A 20,333-nucleotide genomic window follows, 5' to 3' on the forward strand; every position below is an offset into this window, starting at 1 on the left:
ACCCCAGAGGGCTCCCAGTCTGATGGCAGAAGCCATAGGTAACCTTCACGGTTATGTCCATTCCTCCCCCCTCCCTTCTTTCCTTCCTTCCCTCCTTCTTTCTAGAGCACTGCCCTCTGCCAGGAAACATTCTAGACAGTGGAGACCCAGTAATGAGCAAAATGGACATGCTTGTGGCTCTCAGGGACCCGTCACCTTAATGGGAAGTGTTTCAGATAGCTAATGCTATGTAACAAGCCATCCCAAAATATCATGGCTCTAAGTGCAGAATTGATGATTTCTCCCAATTATGGGGATTGACTTGGTGGTTCCTGTCTCTGTGCGGGGTGGGAGGTCTCTAATGCATGGGGCTCAGCATGGGGCTTGGCTGGGATGGTCAGGCATACTCCCTGTGGGTTCTCTATCACAGACAGGCTGCACTTCCTCTAGGCACACTGGCTGGACTCCGAGAGGACATGGACCAGTGTTCATGGAGATGGAACAAGGCTTGAGTGGGACCTTGTACTGGGTTTCATTTTTGACTCTTGGCAGATACAGCAATTTTTCTTTTCTTTTCTTTTCTTTCTTTCTTTCTTTTTTGCAAATTGAAGATTTGTGGCAACCCTGTATCAAGCAAATTTTTAGGCATCATTTTTCCAACAGCATTTGCTCACTTGCTGTCTCAGTGTCTCATTTTGGTAACTCTCGAGATATTTCAAACTTTCTCATTACTACTATATTTCTGTTGGTGATCTGCGATCAGTGATTACAACTCACTAAGAGCTCAGATGGTGGCCAGCCTTTTCTAGCCATAAAATATTTTCTTTTAAAGATTTTATTTATTTAACAGAGAGAGAGAGAGATCACAAGCAGGCAGAGGGGCAGGGCAGAGAGAGGGGTTGAAGCAGGCTCCCCACTGTGCAGAGAGCCAGATGCAGGGCTCGATCCCAGGACCCTGATATCATGACCTGTGCCGAAGGCAGAGGCCTAACCGACTGAGCCACCCAGGCGCCCCCATAAAGCATTTTTTAATTAAGGTGAGTATCTTTTTGTATATATTAAGATTTTATTTATTTATTTGAGAGAGAGAGAGCATGTGAAAGAGAATGAGAAGGGGAGAGGGATGGCGGAGAGGGAGAAGCAGAATCCCCACTGAGGCTTGATCCCAGAATCCCAGGATCATGACCTGAGCCAAAGGCAGCCTCTTGACCAGCTGAGCCCCCCAGGCACCCACGATATTTACTTTACAGTGGTTGTCCAGAACCTGACCCCCAGTATGTTGGAGGTGTGCCCACGCTCCAATCAGAAGCACTGAAGATGAATGGGCAGGAGGAAGGCGGGCTGGGGGTGTGTGATCTTTACACTGTGGAAATTGGCAAACACTACTTAGCAGGGATTCCCACCACCTCCACGCCCGCCAGCCCAGAGCTGGTTGCTAAGCATTTACTAGCTGCTGGTCCTGCTGAAGGGGTACAAGGCTATCCTCAATTGGGGAGTACTGTCCTGGGGGCATTCTGGGCATCTAGGAGGAATTTATAGTTGTCACAGTGGTTGTCTGATGTTACTGCAGCTCTTAGTGACTGAGGATCAACACTGCTAAAGATGACATAGGACAGACGTGTCCCGCACCCTGGTGACTTTCGGATATCTGGTCAGACACCCATATAGGTTAAAAAAAAATCCATTTATACATTTCTGAGCCCAAGATCTGCTCTGCATATATTATAAGGCTCCCCTTGCTTCTTCATCTTTTTCTTTTTCTCCAAAGTCAGGGAAACCAGGTCACGTGGTCCTGTAGACAGTCCCACACTCTGGATTTGGCTCCTGATGCCCTCATGGTGTCCATTCACGGGGCAACTCTATCCTCCTGTTTTCTGGAGGCGCTCACCCCGGAGACTTGATCAGATTCGGTTTCTTATTTTGCAGCGAAGGAGTGGACTGTGAGATTTACAGCGGGTGCAGCAAGCCTCCTGTCGCCTCACTGAGGGACCAGGAGGGGCTGCTCCACCCTGTTTCAATGTTAGGATTGTTGGGGGTGGGGCGCTCTGGAGGTGCCTGCCTCATTCCCTCCCCGGAAAAGTTCCTCCTTGATCTTGGCATTTGATTTTGGCAGCGGTAGACCAGCATAGCCTGGCCGGCTGATAGACGATTACGGGATTCTGAGTTCCTGAGAATCCTCTCTGAAAGCAGGGAAAGTGAGAAGAGTTGGTATTTGCCAGGTGTTTTCCAAAATTCTGGCCTGCCTGCTTTGGAATTCTGGCTTCTCTGACTTCCTAGCTGTGCGACTTTGAGCAAGTTACTTCCCCTGTCTGTGCTTCGGTATCCCCCTCAGTACTGGAGGGTCACGGAATTGTGAAGACGGAATGAGGCTGACAGACCACGCAAACGCTCCCGTTATTGCCGAAATAAATAAAAGCAGGACCCTGACAGGGCTGAGTCTGGAAGAGGCTGACCTATGGGGACTCAGTCCTCCTCCTCCGGAGAGTCTTCCTGGCCTGCTTCCCAGCGGTCACGTAGGGAGGGAGGAGGCGGGGCTCCGGGCATACCTGGCTCCCCAAGCCCAGCTCACCCCGCCTCCCTACTGCCGGGGGAGGCCAGGTAGATCCTGGGCGGGGTTTTCCCGCCACTAGTGCTGGGAGGGTCAGATTTCCGAGTGAGGACTTGACCTCACGGGTGGAAGCACCCTGATCTGCTCGCAGAGCAGCCACATCGCCGGCTACCCCAATTCCTGCTGCCAGAATCAGGTGAGAGACGGTGGGGGTGGAGGGGCTCTCTCCGACCCCCAGCAAGCGGGCGAGAACACGCGCGCACACACATATGCACGCGCGCTCACGGGGCAGGAGCTGGGACACACTCGAACTCAGGAATCCCTCCTCTGGGATGCGCCCTCCTCTGAGTCTCCAAAAAGAGAGGGTCCACCCTTTACAGCCCAGGCGCCCCCCCCCGCTTCCAGGCCCCCAGCCGTCTCCCCTCTGGGCTACCCTCACCTTCCCTCCTAGCAGATCTGTTACCTGAACCCCACCCTCCTCCATCACCGTCCACTGTCCTCCATCACCCCCCACTCTCCCCTCCCCCACCTCAGGCTGCCAGCTCCCTCCCTCCATCAACCGTTTCCTGGAACCTACCTGAGCATCACTGTGCAGCCCTGTAGTACTTGAGTTTCCTGGTCGCTTCTCGGGGTCTGCTCCCCCACCTCCGGGAGGGACGCGGGACCCAACCACAGGACCCAGGGGTCCTCAGAGTCCCCAACTCCCCTCCCCCCCACTCGCCGACCGTGGCCCCAGGGATCCCTGGCTCCGGAGTCACACCTTCCGTTCCAGTCCTGGGAATCACGGTGGGGGCTTGAAAGTGGTGGCCTTACTTCTGTGTCCCAAGTCCTTCCCCAGAGGAGTGCTTACAGTGTGAATTCCGGGCTGTGGGAATGACAGGACAAACCAGCAGTGCCCAGAGCGGTAGGGAGGGGACTGAACTGGGTGATCTGGGCTTACCTGGGGGAGAGGCTGCGAAGGGGTAGGGAGGGGGCTTTCCGTGCGGAGGAGACCAGACACGCAAATCACAGGGTGTGACCACTGGGCCTCGGGACGTGGGAGACGGAGTTATTTCTTGGTGGCAATGCTTGGCTGGGTGGGGTTGGGAAGCCCGGGGAGGGCGGTGAGCTGAGGAGGGGGCCAGGCCAGCTCGCGGGATGGAGACGGATGGGGGCGGGGAGGCGCCTGGGGCTAGGCTCCAGATGGGGGGAGGACGGAGAGGACTAGGTTCATCCTGGAACTTGAGACCGAGAGTTTAAAAGAAATTACGGATAGATATTGGTGGCCCCATTTTTCCGAGGGACCTGGAGGCTGGGCTCCTTCTTCAAAGTTGGGGCCCCGAGGTTCTCCACTCGGCCTGGGGCAATCGCCCAAGGGACGGCAGCCAGGGGACCCGGATGAAGGAAGGGATCTTGACCCTTCCTCTTTTTTTTCTTTTCTTTTCTTTTCTTTTTTTTTTTTTTAAGATTTTACCTATTTATTTGAGATGGAGCAAGAGGGGGCGAGCACGAGCTAGAGCCGAGGGACCGAGGGAGGGGGAAGCAGCCTCCCCACTGAGCAGGGAGTCAGACGCGGGGTTCGATTCCAGGACCCCGGGATCATGACCTGAGCGGAACCGACTGAGCCCTGCCGGTGCCCTATGACCCTTCCTCTTGCCCCTCCCTTCCTCGCTGGCCGCAACCTGCGTGAGGCTGCAGGTACCCAGGACCTATAATGAGGTGCACTTTCTGACTTCCAGGAAGGGGGTGTGGTGGGGAAAGCAGGCTCCTCCCACTTGCCCCAAGCAGCCGGGTTTTCCATTAAGCCTCTCCCCGGGGCTGGCTGGTTGGCTGTTGGCAGTCCCCCAAACCTCCCCACGGGTGTCGGGGGGGCCAGCCGCTCTGCCAGACTCCCTGTGCCCAGCTCTGCGCCCCAGCTCTGGCCTTTCCCCAGGATTGCCCCCCAGGCCCCTCTCTGACTAGTCCCTGAGCCTCACTTTGCCTTTGCTTTCAAATGGGCCTGTTTGCACCACCTACAGGACTGGGCCACGCCCTTAAGCATCCAGTTTGGATTTCTGAACCCACGTTGAGCTCACACAGCCCTGGAGAGCAATAAGCCCCAAGTTTTAGATGACAACACTGAGAAGTAAAGGCCCTCGGTCAAGGTCATATAGCCAACCAGAGGCTGATGACGGCATTACCCTGAGCTTCTCTCCAGATCTGCCCCCACTCCCAGACACTGGCCTTACTTAACCCTGTAAACCTCCCTCCCTCCTCTCCCCGCAGCCTGGCTCAAGGACAGGGGGGCCAGGGTCTGCAGGTGTTTCCCTTAGGCCCTCAACAGTGGACCCTCCCTCTTCCCGAGGGAGGAAGCAGGAAACCACCAAGGAAGCTGAGAGAGACTCTGTTCTAGAACATTCTGTCTTCCTTCTGGCCCCCCCCCCCCCCGAACAGAACTAGCCTTCTTGTCTTTCTGTCTGCTTTCAACGTATTTCCAGGGGATATTCAGGGCGAGCTCAGAAATTATAAGGTTTGATTGTGAAGGTCATCCTTCCAGTATTCATTTCTTTACCTACTTGATGCTGGGAAATGGATTCAGAAGAAAAAAAAAAAAAGAGAACTCAACGCAGGAAGATGTTGGCAGACACTTGAGGTAAGGAGGAAAAGCAACAGATGGAGCATGACTGGGTCCTGACAGGTGGACACAGACCCACATTCCTTCTGCCTCCATTTCCTGCGCACCTACTGTGTGTTGAGCCCCATGTCCGGGGGCTGCCGGGGACACAGAAGGAATAAGACTGACGCTGTCCCTTCCTTCGCGGAGCTGTGTGTGTGATCAGGAGACTGGGACTGAATGATCCCAACAGGGACTCACTTGGAGATGCAGAATTGGGACAGAACAGGGGACAGAGCTGGACTGAGTGCGGGCAGGTCCATCCCGCCTGTTTTATTTCTCTGTCCCTCTCTTTCCGTCTCTCACTCTGTCTCTTACGGTTTTTCCGTTCTGTCTCTCTCCCGGTCTCCCTCTTTCTCTCTGTGTCTCCATCTCTCTTTGTCTTTCTCTCCTCCTGCTCTCTCTGGCTCTGTCCTTGTCTTCCTCTCAGTCTAGTTCCTTTTCTTTCATTTTCCCTGTCTCTTTTTCCATCTCTTTCCTCTCTCCTTCCCTCCATCCTTCCGCCCTCCCACAAGCATTTCCCTTGGTGCCTATTGTCCCGTCCCACACTTGGTAAATTCGGAACGAGACAGAGGAGCCAGGTCGACTCCTTACCCTTCGAAGGCTCACAATCTAGTTGGCAAAAGGAAGAGAGAAACACCCAGAACAAGTGGGAAGAAGGCACGAGGCTACTCCACAGGGAGCACTCCCTCCTCCTACCTGGACTGGCCCCTCTTTCCCCAGCTTCCTCCTGCCTCCCAGCCTCCAGACAGTTCCTTCTACCCAGAGTCATGAGGAGTCGTGCTGGGACCCGGACAGGAATGTAAGTGCAGGTGGCCTCGAGGAAACAGGAACCAGGAAGCCATCAGGGGTGCAGTCATACTGTCCATTTTTCCCTCAGGACCCTCTTTTTATTCTCAGTTCGAATCCCCTGTGTTCATGGATTTCTCTGGCCCTTAGTATGGCATCTTACTTAGTATGGGTGCGCGTGGGTCCTAATAGGCTGATTGGCCACCAGTCCCACCGCCAGCCAGCCACCCTCTCTCTGCTTCTGACTTCAGATTCCCAAGGGGGAGAATCTGCTTGACACAGATGGGTCTCTTGAGCCGTCCCCCAAGCCCACACATCATGAGCTGGCAATAAAGAGGCCCACAGATCACACGATATACCATGGGTTGTGTTCTAGTTTTGCTTTTATTTATTTGTTTTTTTAAGATTTTATTTACTTATTTGAGAGAGAAAGGGAATGAGAGCAAGCAAGCATGAGAGGGAGAAGGTCAGAGGGAGAAGCAGACCCCTTGCTGAGCAGGGGACCCCCCCCCCGACCGATGCGGAACTCGATCCTGGGGCTCCAGGATCATGACCTTAGCAGAAGGCAGTTGCTCAGCCAACTGAGTGCCCTGTTTTAGTTTTTTTTATAAGATACTGGTCATGTTGAATTAGCGTCAACCTTAAGATGACCTCGTTTTAACTTGGTCACTTCTCTGAAGACCCCTGTCCCCAGATGAAGTCATATCTTTTAGTATCACGAGTTAGCCTTCGACTGGGTGCCTGGGTGGCTTAATTGTTAAGCGTCTGCCTTCAGCTCAGGTCATGATCCCAGCATCCTGGGATCGAGCCCCACATCAGGCTCCAGCCCCACATCAGGCTGCCTGCTTGGCCCAAGGAAGTCTGCTTCTTCTCCCACTCCCCCTGCTTGTGTTCCCTCCCTCTCTCTGTGTCTCTCTCTGTCAAATAAATAAATGAAATATTTTTTAATTTTTTTTAAATCTTTAAAGATTAAATGAATAAATAAAATATAATATATATTATATAATAATAAATAATATATAAGAATATAAGAATATATTGTCTTAATTATATATAATATATAATAATATATAATTATAATATAATAATATAATATATAATACATTATATATTATATTATATATATTTTATATAACATATAATATAAATTATGATTTATTTATTATATTATAAAATAAATAATTTAAATATAAATAAATGAAATCTTTTTTTTTAAAGATTTTTAGTTATTTATTTGATAGACAGAGATCACAAGTAGGCAGAGAGAGAGGCAGGGAGAGAGAGAGGGGGAAGCAGGCTCCCTGCTGAGCAGGGAGCCCGATGTGGGGCTCTATCCCAGGACCCTGAGATCATGACCCGAGCTGAAGGCAGAGGCTTAAACCACTGAACCACCCAGGTGCCCCATAAATGAAATCTTTTTAAATCTTTATTTTAAAGATTTAAAAAAATCTTAAAAAAAGATTTCATTTATTTATTTACTTGATATATATAGAGAGAGATCACAAGTAGGCAAGAGGCAGGCAGAGAGAGAGGGAGAAGCAGGCTCCCCGCTGAGCAGAGAGCCTGATGCAGGGCTTGATTCCAGGACCCTGAGATCATGACCGGAGCCGAAGGCAGAGGCTTAACCCACTGAGCCACCCAGGCACCCCAATAATAAAGTCTTTAAAAAAAAAAAAGGAGTTATCATTCAATATACCTACTGCAGAAAGACACAATCCAACACACAGTGCACAAGGTCTATGGGTTGGGGGAGCAACAATATAGTTCCTTGATCCAGTCTATGCTTTGGTTGCTGTCATACATATGCTTTATCTCAGACCCTCATCCCCATAATAATAATAAAAAAAAAATCGGACATTCCTCAGGGTAAGGAGAACCGCACATACTCACCCACTACTCAGAGGGACAGTCCCCAAAGTCAGCTTAGTCCACCATGTCTATACCTGGTAGTGCGGGGCTACCCTGGCTCGTTCCAGAACTCACCAACCTCGGAGTGAAATTCATTCCTCTTGTAGGTTTCCATCTCATCCATCCTCCACGTGTGACTCCTCCAAATTCTGTGACCTAAATGCTAGATTTGACCATGACCATGACCAGTGTGAAAATGGTGCCTGGCCCAGAGCCCCCACAAAACAGCACTGTTTGCTTTGTACGTGAGGATCTCAAAAGGTATTGGTTTAGTCCTCAGGCCAGATGGTTTGGAAGGCAGCTATGCTCACCACTATACCACCAACGCCAGATGGTTTGAATCCTCAGAAAGGTAGAGTTACTTGTCCAGAATCCCACAGCTAATGAGGGTGGGAGCCTGCAGTCAGTAGCCTGTGACCAGAGCGTGTGCCGGTAGCCGCGGAGTTATGGGTCCGTGTGGTTCCTGAGCGAAGTGCATTCTGTGTTGGGCTTAGGGAGCAGAAGCTTCACTTCCGGTGGCCATGAGGAAGGGGCCTGATCTGGAACTTTGACCGGGAAGACAGAATCCTCAGCATCAGCTCGGTTGTGAAGTGAACTTTATTCAGCAAATCCAGCCTCCCTGGCTCTTTACATTCAAGACGAATGGGACAAGAGGAGGTTTTACCATCCAGGAGTTCACTTGGGGTTCAAACTCAACATCCGATGATGACCCGTGGGCCCAGACCCCACCTGAGTTGGTTTAACTCAAACCCAGGCATCTAGTGGAGAAACTGGAGTTTCTTCTGGAGAGATCATGCAGAACGCCTGGGTGGCTTGGTGAAGTATCTGCCTTGAGCTCAGGTCATGATCTTGGGGTCCTGGGATGGAGCCCCATGTCAGGTTCCCTGCCAGTGGGGAGCCTGCTTCTCCCTCTCCTCCCTGCTCATGCTCTCTATCACTATCTCTCTCCCTCTCTCTCAAATAAATAAAAACTTAGAGAAAGAAAGGTAATGCATGTGATCTTAGTGGGTGATGATGGTAGCAATGAGTTAGAAACAGGGATATTGCTATATGAGGGCCCGTGCCAACTTTCATTGGCTATAATCATTAAGGACCACACCTGCACAGGTTCTGGAGGCTTCCCAGGTTGAACCAGGTCATGCCCTGCTTGATTTCGCCCCACTATTCTCTTCTTAATGGCCACTTGAGTCAATACTTCAACCAGGAACCCAAGCCCTGGACCACGTTAACCAGAAACCTTTCATCTTGAATCTACCTTTGCGCACAGCCTCCAGGATATGCTTTGATTAAACCCTGCTCAGGAGAAGGGTTTTAAAAAGAATGATTGGGAAGCTCTCGTGCACAGGGAAGGAAGAGGGAAGCCTTTGGAAGAGCTAGGAAAGCAGAAACGTCTCATTCTTCTGACTCTTCCCACATCTCCCCATTCCCATTTTTCCAGTTCCACAGTTGTTCAATGGCCAATCCTGGACTTCTGACTGTGGCAACATGGTACAAGTGTTGTTCCAGCCTGGACTGTGGAATGACAAAGCCCATTGGTCATTCCTGGATACAGTCTTTAATAAAGTGTTAACTGTAGTCATCCTAAGTCATCTTGCTTGTTCCACGTGTCCTGACTGGCTTCTGCCATGTAATAGGGAGTCAGCACCAACTCATTCCCTGCTTTCTTCCACTTTCAACTGTTTGGATTATGCTCAACAACCGTATCTTCAAACCCCTCTCCTTTGGGGGCTTTTACTTTGTTTCAGGGAGTCCCAGGGTAGGAGCTTCATGAACAGCTTTGCTCTACAGATCACTGGTCCAACTTGTATGGCCTGGGATGGAGAATTCTCAATGTCCCCTACCTCCTTTGATACTACGGTAAATCCCATGTGCTCTCGGAAGGTCCATCCAGTGCAACCACCCCACTCCTGGAACTGATTTCTGTTAAAACCAGAGTTGAAAAGAACAGGCTGTATAAGTATATGCAGGCGATTTTCTCTGGGTTTTCTTGGCCAGTTCTCTTTATGTCTCTGCACATCCCTTCAGGTGTCTCCCCGTTACTGGCTACCTCTGCTTCAGCCTGCATCTGACCTGTCCCAGCCACTCTAGCCCCGCCTCTCTCAACATCACCTGCTGTGGTCTCCTACAATGGTATTTGGTCTTTGTCCCTAGTTCCAGCACATGGCTCCTGAAACCCTTGGCATTTCCTGAGTGATAGGCTGATAGGAGTGTCTTCTGCTTTGATGAGGTGACTCTTCTCAGGGCCCTAGGTAGCTTCAGGGTCTGGTCACCAGAAAGACCAAGCTTGAAGAGATTCGAACTTCCGAACTTCAGTCTCCAGCCCCCAACCTCCGGGGAGGGGAGAAGGACTGAAGATTAAGTTAATCACCAGTGACTGATGATTTAATCAAGCGTGTCTACATAATGAAACCTCCATAAAATCCCTAAATGGGTTTTGGAGAGCCTTTGAGTTGGCAAACACAGCCATGAGCCAGGAAGGTGGTCCAGGGAGATAGAAGCTCCCTCTGGATCTTACCTACGTATTACTTCTGGTTATTCATCTGTCTTCTTTATCATAAACTGGTAAACATTACGCAAAGTGCCTTTCTGAGTTCTGCCAGCCATTTTAGGAGACTATCAAACCTAAGGAGGGGGTCAGTTTATAACCTACCAGTCAAAAGAAGCATGAATGACTCAGGACTTATAGGGGGTGTATGAAGTGGGACTGAACTCTTTAACCTCTCAGATCTGATACTAAGTCAGGTAGACAATGCCAAAATCTAATTGAATTGTTGAATTCAACTGGGTGTCGGACACCCGGGGGAGAAGAAAACCAACTCTCACCTGCCAGTTGCCTTCTGACCTTTCAGTAAAAATATTCGAGAGAGAATTGACCAACTCATCTTTTAGAGCCGGCCTACAACCTGTCGTGACCAGTAAATGGCAAAGCCACCGTGGAACCCGGTGTTTATCTTGTGCTTGGGTTGGCTGTGGCCAGGAGGGTAGGCAAGCTACATGGTTGAATTCAGGATGGGTTGGGCCATTTCCCTTCAAAGGAAATATAGGTAGGCAGGGCATGCAAAGATGGACCTCTCTAGGAACTGGATCCCCAGTAAATAGTAGGTTTATACACGTGTACTCCCTATCTGTAGACACCCATGTATGTATATTCAAGCTATAAACACCCACATTCAAACATACAAGGTATATATACATAACGTGTGTTCATGTGTGTGTATATATGTCCACATTATATTATATAGCGTACACACCCATGTATGTACACAAGATAGATACTTTTCTACAAAACAACGTACACATATCCGTTAAATGTAGGCAAATGTACACCCACCCACATAGGTATACAGTGTGTAGATACCCGTATGCACGCGCACACACACTCTTGCAATGCACGGGCCGTATGTGAATACACACGGTGTAGTCAGATCCTGTAAACAGGAGCATATGAACTGCATGTAAACACACTCCCATCACACCCTCTGGAGACCCACCTCCGTACACGCATCTGAGTGTTCACGCTCCTGGAGACACACACACACACAGCAAAGCCATCTGCACACATACACACACACACACAGTATCTGCACACACAGCTGTCCTTGCACATTCATGAACCCCACTAGGGCCTCCAAATACCCCAACCCCACCTCCCCACCCCACCCCACCCCACCCCCCAGCTAACATTCCCTGCTCTCCCTTCCCTGACAGCCATGCTCAGCAATCAGACGCCTTTCTTCTTCCCCATGGTCCACTTCGTCCTCTTTGTCTTCACGGCTTCCACCATATTTCACATTCAGCAACGGCTAGCGAAGATTCGCCCCACATGGGACATTGACGCGCTGGTTTTGGCGACGGAAAGTCCCACGAGCCAGCTGCCCCGGGGCATGTGGACGATCAACGCCATTGGCCGCCTTGGGAACCAGATGGGCGAGTACGCCACCCTGTACGCCCTGGCCAAGATGAACGGGCGGCCGGCCTTCATCCCGGCCGAGATGCACAGCACGCTGGCCCCCATCTTCCGGATCAGCCTCCCGGTCCTGCACGGCAGCACGGCCGGCCGCATCCCCTGGCAGAACTACCACCTGAACGACTGGATGGAGGAGCGCTACCGCCACATCCCCGGGGAGTACGTGCGCCTCACCGGCTACCCCTGCTCCTGGACCTTCTACCACCACCTGCGAGACGAGATCCTGCAGGAGTTCACCTTGCACGACCACGTGAGGGAGGACGCCCAGAAATTTCTAAGGGGCCTGCAGGTGAATGGGAGACAGCCAAGCACCTTTGTGGGAGTCCACGTGCGCCGGGGGGACTACGTGCACGTCATGCCGCAGGTGTGGAAGGGCGTGGTCGCTGACCGGCGGTACCTGGAGCAGGCCCTGGCCTGGTTCCGGGCCCGCTACGACTCCCCCGTCTTTGTGGTCTCCAGCAATGGCATGACCTGGTGTCGGGAGAACATCGACGCCTCCCTGGGGGACGTGGTGTTCGCGGGCAATGGCATCGAGAACTCCCCTGCCAAGGACTTTGCGCTGCTCACGCAGTGTAACCACACCATCATGACCATTGGGACATTTGGAATCTGGGCTGCCTACCTCGCGGGTGGCGAGACCATCTACCTAGCCAATTACACCCTGCCGGACTCCCCCTTCCTCAAACTCTTTAAGCCAGAGGCAGCTTTCCTGCCTGAGTGGATTGGGATCCAGGCAGACCTCTCCCCACTACTCAAGCACTGATATTAGGCGGCCCTTGGCCCCTCCTCCTTTGCTGGCTCCAAGAGCAGATCCCCAAGGCACAGGGAACATATTGTTACATGTACCAGGACACTTCCTTCCTGCATCAAAAGTCACTGACTTGCTGAATTAACCTATTTATGTGTCCTCTACAACAGGACCCAAAGTTGGGGCATCTCTGGGGTTAGTTAAGTCAGCAGCACAGCAGTGTCATCGGTGACCCCTGTTCCATCTCTCGTGTTCAACTGCTGTCAACTCCTCTCAGACTGGCTCCCTCATGGTCCCAAAAGGGCTGCCACATAACCGGGTGTCACATACAGACAGCCTCGTCATGAGGCAGCAAAAAGAGCTTCATTCTTGGGACCCTTTTGAAGAATGAGAGAAAGATTTCAAAGCCCTCCAGCAATTTCCACCCTGCCCTCCCAGCCCCTGCATAGCTCATTGACCGGAAGTGTGTTAAGCGCCCACCTGACCCATTAGAGGGCAAAGTGAAGAAGACCCTGGGATTGGTTTAGCTTCGGATCAATAAATCTTTGCTCTCTCCAGCTGGGGAGTTGATCGCCTCCTCTGGAAGACATGGAGGCTTGCAGAAAGAGAACAGGTGCTCCTAACGAGAAAGAAGATGCAACACAAAACGGAGAATCCCTGAATTGTGTGCGTTGTTTGCTGCACAAAGGCATTTGGCCAAGGGGGTTGATGGAGCTCTGGGAGATTCAACAGCCTACTCTCCAAGCCACGTGTCCCTGGTACCGTGTCCACCCGGAGGGCTCACTGTTTTCTAGTGCATCTGCCCAGACTTGAGACCTTTTCCCCAGTTTTCCCAAGAGTGCCGCCCTACTGGCCAGTAGCTGGTGTGCTTCTAAGACCTCCCGCCCCAATTTTGCAACCCTGGCTTCCTAGGGCTTAGGATGATTCCTGGTGAGAACCCAGAACCCAGCAGGGCTCAGTGAACTTGAAGAGTCTGTTCTTTTTAAGTGTCTGTGGTGGTGCATCTAACAGCATCCTTGCTAGCAAAGGTTGGATTAACAAAACATAGTGGCTTGAAGTTACAGCAATTTAGGATTTCCCACAATCTTGTGGGTCAGCTGGGGGCTCTCTTCTCCATGCGGTGTTGGTGGAGGCCTCATGCCTCTGTTGTTTTTGTGGAGTACAGTTCCCCTCAGTTGTCAACATCATGAAAGCAGCCTCCATGCTATGAGGAAGCCCAGCCCCACTCTGGGGCCACGGGTGGGTGCTCCAATCAGCAGTCTTAGCTGAGGTCAATTTCCGAGTTCAGGGTGGGCATCAGATGTGCTGCCACATGTCGTTCAAGTCAGTCTAGCAACCAGCTGAGGTTCCTGACAATGTGTGGCAGAGAGCAGCCCTATCTTGATTCTTGATTCAGTCTGTGAGCATAACAATACAATTGTTCAATGCTGTGAAGTTCTGGAGTCATTTGTGATATAGCCAGAGATAAAATAAATCGAAGATTCTCTTTATCTGCGGACACTTTTGTGACTTGGGCATGATCTAGGCAAAACTTGAATGTCCCCACCTGACTTGAGATCCCATACGCAAAGGCCCTGTGGCAGGGGGAATCTGGTTATACATGAGAGCGGAACCAGGCCAGTGTGGCTGGAACACATAGAGACAGGAGGGAGAGAAGTTATCAGGGTCGACCATGAAAGGCCTAGTGGACCATGGCAAGGACTTTGAGTTTTATTCTAAGACCAAGAGGAAGCCATCAGAGGGTGCTTATCAGGGGAGTAACACAATCTGATTTGCTGTGTGGAGGAAGGGCTGTAGGGGTGAGAGAGGGGTGAAGACCAGGGAGAAGGCTACTGTAACAATCCTAGCAAAAAGTGGTGGTGGGCCAAGGAGGTCTTTCAAGGGCTCAGCAGATACTGCTAGTGTCTCTCTGCCAGTCTGACAATCTTGAAAGATCTTGATGCCTCAATCAGAATGCTGTTTGAGTCAAGCATTCACCATGGGCCAATGACCTGAGGCCGGGCGGAAAGGTCACGGAGTTGGTCTGAAAGGAAGGTAATTAAAGAATATTAGGACTGGGGTTGGGGGGGGGGCGGGGCCTGGGTGGCTCAGCGGGTTAAGCTTCTGCCTTCTTCTGTTCAGGTCATGATCTCAGGGTCCTGGGATCAAAGCCCACATCGGGTTCTCTGCTTGGCAGGGACTCTGCTTCCCCTTCTTCCTCAGTGCTCGCACTCTCTCTCTCTCTCAAATAAATAATCAATTAATTTTAAAAAACTAAATAAAAATGTAAGAAAGAACATAAGGATTGGGAAGATGCTCCGAAATTGAGCATATGGAGAAACAAGTTTGCCACTTGTGTTTCAGTGACTGAAGCACGTCAAGCGGTCACACCCAATGGCAAGAACGACCCATGCTTGTACTGCAGAATATTTGCGCTCTGATGGCCACCTCATATCTTGCAGGCCCCACAGCCTCTCCACCTGGTTCTCTTGGAGCCCTTTCCTTTTGGCTTAGTACCCACAGAATGGTGCCACAGTACCCATTGTGCTGATAAGTCTCTGCCTCAGTAACTCTATTTAACTCATTCAAATTTCTGGTCCGAATTTAGATTTTCTATTTATTTTTTTATTTTATTTCTTTAAGTAGACTCCATGCCCAACCTGAACTCATGAACTCATGACCCTGAGAACAAGGGTCAATGGTGTACCCACTGAGCCAGTCAGGTGGCCCCCCATGTGATTTTATACAGCTGGAATGGGGTGATGGTTGCTGGACCAGGGTTTGCTATTTTAAAAATAAATAAATCCTTAATTATTTTGTCTATACATTTGGCATTCTCTCTTTTAATGTACATTTTAAATGTATTGGGGGACGCATTGCATGGTCCTCAGTTAAAACAACAACATGATTGGCAGTCATTTCCAAAGATGGTCATGACCCCATCTCCCCATAACTCTAACCACCCAGATCTTCCCCCGCCCATCCCCATCTCAGTACACGGCACTATCCATTCACTTCGACTAAAAACTTAACTCACTCTAGATTCTTGCTCTCACATTCCATCCACCGGCAAGTCCTGCCGACTTTCCCTTCAAAATATACCCTGAATTGGACCTTTCCTTCCTCTACCACCACCACTCTATCCAGGTCACCACCACCTTTGCCTGGACACCTACAAAAGTCTCTTTCAGGGCGCCTGGGTGGCTCAGTGGGTTAAGCCGCTGCCTTCGGCTCAGGTCATGATCTCAGGGTCCTGGGATGGAGTCCCGCATCGGGCTCTCTGCTCAGCGGGGAGCCTGCTTCCCTTCCTCTCTCTCTGTGATCTCTTCCCTTCCTCTCTCCTACTGTGATCTCTCTCTGTCAAATAAATAAATAAAATCTTTAAAAAAAAAAATACTAAGGGGTGCCTAGCCGGCTCAGTTGGTAGAGCGTGCAACTCTTGATCTTGAAGTCATGAGTTCAAGCCTACTTAAAAAAAAAAAATGTGTGTGTGTGTGTGTGTGTGTGTGTGATTCTGTATCACAATGCCAAGAAAGCTAGGATGTGAAGACTATATTGAAGATATGCCTTGAAGAATGGGTTTGATTTTCACTACCAGCAAGCAATGATGGTGGACCAGTGAGGTCATGGTGGAAGTGCGGTGAAGAGACCCATGAGATGACCAGATTTCGAAATTCACCATAAAGCTAAAGTTCCCTTGACAAAATTGTACTGGCATAAAAGATAGACAGATCGGGGCTCCTGGGTGGCTCTGTGGGTTAAAGCCTCTGCCTTCAGCCCAGGTCATGATCCCAGGGTCCTGGGATTCAGCCCCATATTGGGCTCTCTGCTCAGCAGGGAGCCTGCTTCCTTCTCTCTCTCTGCCTACTTGTGATCTATGTCTGTCAAATAAATAAATAAAGGGGTTGCCTGGGTGGCTCAGTGGGTTAAGCCTCTGCCTTCAGCTCAGGTCATGATCTCAGAGTCCTGGGATCGAGTTCTGCATTGGGCTCTGTGCTAGGCAGGGAGCCTGCTTCCTCCTCCCTCTCTCCCTCTCTGCCTACTTGTGATCTCTCTCTGTCAAATAAATAAAAAATCCTTTAAAAAAATAAATAAAATCTTAAAAAAGGGGGGGGCACCTGGGTGGCTTAGTGGGTTAAGCCTCTGCCTTCCGCCCAGGTCATGATCTCAGGGTCCTGGGATCGAGCCCCACATCGGGTTTTCTGCTTAGCAGGGAGCCTGCTTCCCCTCTCTCCCTACCTGCCTCTCTGCCTACTTGTGATCTCTGTCTCTCTGTCAAATAAATAAATGAAATCTTAAAAAAAAAATAGACAGATGGAGTCCAGCAGAGTCCAGAAATAGACCACACACATCCATGGTCCTTGATTTATGACAAAGGCATCAATGCAGTTTAGGCGAAAGATGAAAGACCTCGTCAATAAATGGAAGCGATCTAATATCCACACAGAAAAGGTGAACTTGACCCCTTCCTCCCACGATTCACAAACACTAATTCAAGATGGATCATAGACCAAAATGTGAAAGGTAAAAAAGCATAAAGCTTTTATTTTATTTACCTATTTGACAGACAGAAAGAGATCACAAGCAGGCAGAGGGGTGGCGGGGGTGGGGGGGAGCAGGCTCCCTGCTGAGCAGAAAACCTGATGCGGGTCTTGATCCCAGGACCCTGAGATCATGACCTGAGCTGAAGGCAGAGGCTTAACCCACTGAGCCACCCAGGTGCCCCAGCATAAAGTTTTTAGAATAAAACATGGGAGGAAAATCTTCATGACCCTGAGGTGGGCAAAGGTTTCTTTCTTTTTAATGATTCCCCCCTTAGGGGGATTTCCTTTTTTTTTTCTTTTTTTTTTTTTAAAGATTTTTGTTTACTTATTTGACAGAGAGAGGGAACACAAGCAGAGGGAGTTGGAGAGGGAGACACAGGCTTCCCGGTGAGCAAGGAGCCTGACACAGGGCTCGATCCCAGGACCCTAGGACCATGACCTGAGCCAAAGGCAGATGCTTAATGACTGAGCCACCCAGGCACCCCTTCATTTTATTTTATTTTTTTAAGAGACCTCTAGTAGCTCAGTGGGTTAACTGTCTGCCTTTGACCTAGGTCATGATCCCAGGATCCCCACCCTGGACTCCCTGCTCAATGGGGAGCCTAATTCTCCCTCTCCCTCTGCCTACCACTCTCCTTGATTGTTCTGTCAAATAAATAAAAAAAATTTTTTTTAAATAAAGTAGTCTCTATACCCAGTGTAGGGCTTGAACTCATGACCACCAGATCAAGACTCGCACGCTCTACTAGCTGAGCCAGCCAGGCACCTAGTTTCTTAACCAATACACAACCTCCCAAAAAACAGTAACTATGGTACAACTTAAGATCATGATCATGAAATCATGACCTGAGCAGAATAATATGGACATCTTCCTAGACAGCCCACACCGATTCCTGGCTCTTAACTGCAGGCTCTCAAGACACCTGATTCATAATCTAGTCCAGAATTTTATCTGGGGTTCCGGGAACATAGCAGTATCATCTGTCTCCTATATCTTGCACCCTCTAGGACATCATACCATCCCCATTCTCCAGATTTTTTAAAATTTATTTTTAATTTATTTTCAGCATAACAGTATTCATTGTTTTTGTACCACACCCAGTGCTCCATGCAATCCATGCCCTCTCTAATACCCACCACCTGGTTCCCCCAACCTCCCACCCCCCCACCAGATTTTTTTTTTTTTAATCAATTGCAGAGTAAAGCTAATCTGGTCCGTATGCTTCAGATGATCTTAAATATACATCGTTATATACTATAAGCCAGCAGGGCCCTGAGCTGGGAGAAGGCAGTAATATTTCCTAAAGAACCTGAGGCTAGAGGCACCTGGGTGGCTCAGTGGGTTAAGCCTCTGCCTTTGGCTCGGTCATGATCTCAGGGTCCTGGGATCTAGCCTCGCATCGGGCTCTCTGCTCAGTGGGGAGCCTGCTTTCCCCTCTCTCTCTGCCTGCCTCTCTGCCTACTTGTGATCTCTCTGCCAAATGAATAAATAAAAGCTTTATAAGGGGAAAAAAAACAAAAAACAAAAAAAGAACCCGAGGCTGGTTTGTCCGCTTAGAGCGGCCCCTGTTAGGAACTGAGTTTTGCCTCCCAGAAGGGATTATGTTGAAGGCCTGAGCCCCAGCACCTGTCAATGCAACTTATTCGGAAATAGGGTTTTTGAAAATGTAGTCAAGATCATTAGGGGGGGCCCTAATCCAATAGGACTGTGTCCTTTTTAATTTTTTTAAAGATTTTATTTATTAGAGCAAAGCAAGAGAGAGCACAAGCAGGGGGAGTAGCAGAGGGAGAGGGAGAAGCAGACTTCCCACTGAATGGGGAGCCTGATGTGTCTAGACACCCAGGCATGTCTAACATCACATATCTGAGATTCATTCATGTTCTTGCAAGTTTCAGTCATTCACCGCCTTTTCACGGGCTGTTGATCTGTTCCTCCATTTGATGGATACTCGGGTTATTTCCAGTTTGGGGTTATACTCTCATGAACATTGGCCCATATATCTTTGTGTAGGCATGTTATCATATCTCTTGGGAAAATACATAGGAGTGAGGTCTTCTATGAGGGCACAGAGGAGAATGGGCTTTTCTGGTGTCCCCCACCAGGCAGGGGCTGGGCTCAAATTCTGAACGCAGGGTTGGCCCCAAATTTGGTTTCCGGATCCCAAGGGGAGGAGAGAGGCCTGTCCCCCCAGGAAGTGCAGGCTCGAGACTCCCATTTACCTATTTTCCCCCCAGTTCAGCCACCTGCTCCGTCCCTTCCCTGGCTCTGGGGTCCTCACCACTAGGCTGCCTGGGGTCTGGAAGTCCCCTATCACCCACCCCAAGGCATAAACAAGACTTGAGGTTCAGAAGAGGTAACAGCCCAACAGACTGGGGATGAAAAAGGGGACGACATCAAGCCTCGTGCATGGCCCCCATGGGGGCAGCCATGTGATAGAGGAATGGAAGTCAATCCACCCAGGGGGGCGGTGACAAGGGCTGACGCCTCATGAAGGTGTCCCATGCCAGGTGCGGTTCTAAGCGCTCTGCACACATGAACTCATTCAATCCCCAGCAAGGTACTATTGCTCTTGTCCCCATTATCAAGATGAGACAACTAAGGCCCAGGGAGTTTCAATGGGTCACCCTAGGCCATGGAGAGTGATGGAGAGATGCATCCACCCAGCTTGATCTCGACCAGGGAGAGGAGACTCTCGGTTGCCATGGCACCAGCCCCTGTGTCATCCGTCCCTGGGGGTGTTTCCCCCGGGGAAATTCACACTCTGTAATGGGACTGCACTCGATGATGGTGGATGGGGGATTGTCTTGGGGTGTCTGGTGGAGTTGGATGCTACGGGGGGCGACACCCTGGAGGTGCAGAGAGGGAAAATAATGGAATGGAAATCAACGATGGGGAGCAGCAACAGAGAGGGGTGCATGGTAACATAGACCAAGGAGGGAGGGAGAGACAGGGTTGGAGGGAGAAATGGGGAGGGGCAGGGGAGGAGGAGAAAGAGAAAAATGAGTATATTCTCCAGTCTCCTCAATGTGTCCTTCCGGAGATTATGTCTGTAAGACAAATGGATAGGGGCTCCTGGGTGGCTCAGTGGGTTAAGCGGCTGCTTTTGGCTGGGGTCGTGATCCTGCAGTTCTGGGATCGAACCCCGCGTTGGCCTCCCTGCTCGGTGGGGAGCCTGCTTCTCCCTCTCCTTCCATGGTCTCTCTCTCTCTCTCTCTCTCTCTCTCAAGAAAATAAATAC

The 20,333-nt window shown here is 50.2% G+C and overlaps 1 protein-coding gene and 1 long non-coding RNA gene across 2 annotated transcripts; one reads left to right on the forward strand and one right to left on the reverse strand.

The window, feature by feature from the left end:
* Positions 1-1,152: 1,152 nt before the first annotated feature.
* On the reverse strand, positions 1,153-4,219 carry LOC116578805. The gene is made up of 3 exons (XR_004281057.1): positions 3,105-4,219; positions 2,433-2,611; positions 1,153-2,159 (listed from the first exon to the last, which is right to left on the reverse strand). It is a non-coding gene; the product is annotated as an uncharacterized LOC116578805 (long non-coding RNA).
* FUT2 (fucosyltransferase 2) lies at positions 2,608-14,005 on the forward strand. Its single transcript, XM_032323299.1, has 2 exons — positions 2,608-2,723; positions 11,565-14,005. The coding sequence occupies exon 2, from the start codon at positions 11,567-11,569 to the stop codon at positions 12,584-12,586; it is 1,020 nt and encodes a 339-aa protein (XP_032179190.1). The 5' UTR covers positions 2,608-2,723; positions 11,565-11,566; the 3' UTR covers positions 12,587-14,005.
* The last annotated feature ends 6,328 nt before the right edge of the window (positions 14,006-20,333 follow it).

Source organism: Mustela erminea, chromosome 19 (genome assembly GCF_009829155.1).
Source record: "Mustela erminea isolate mMusErm1 chromosome 19, mMusErm1.Pri, whole genome shotgun sequence".
NCBI lineage: Eukaryota > Metazoa > Chordata > Mammalia > Carnivora > Mustelidae > Mustela > Mustela erminea.

Excerpts from the sequence above, each read along its gene's own strand:
- FUT2 (XM_032323299.1), top strand. The coding sequence starts at position 11,567 with ATGCTCAGCAATCAGACGCCTTTCTTCTTCCCCATGGTCCACTTCGTC.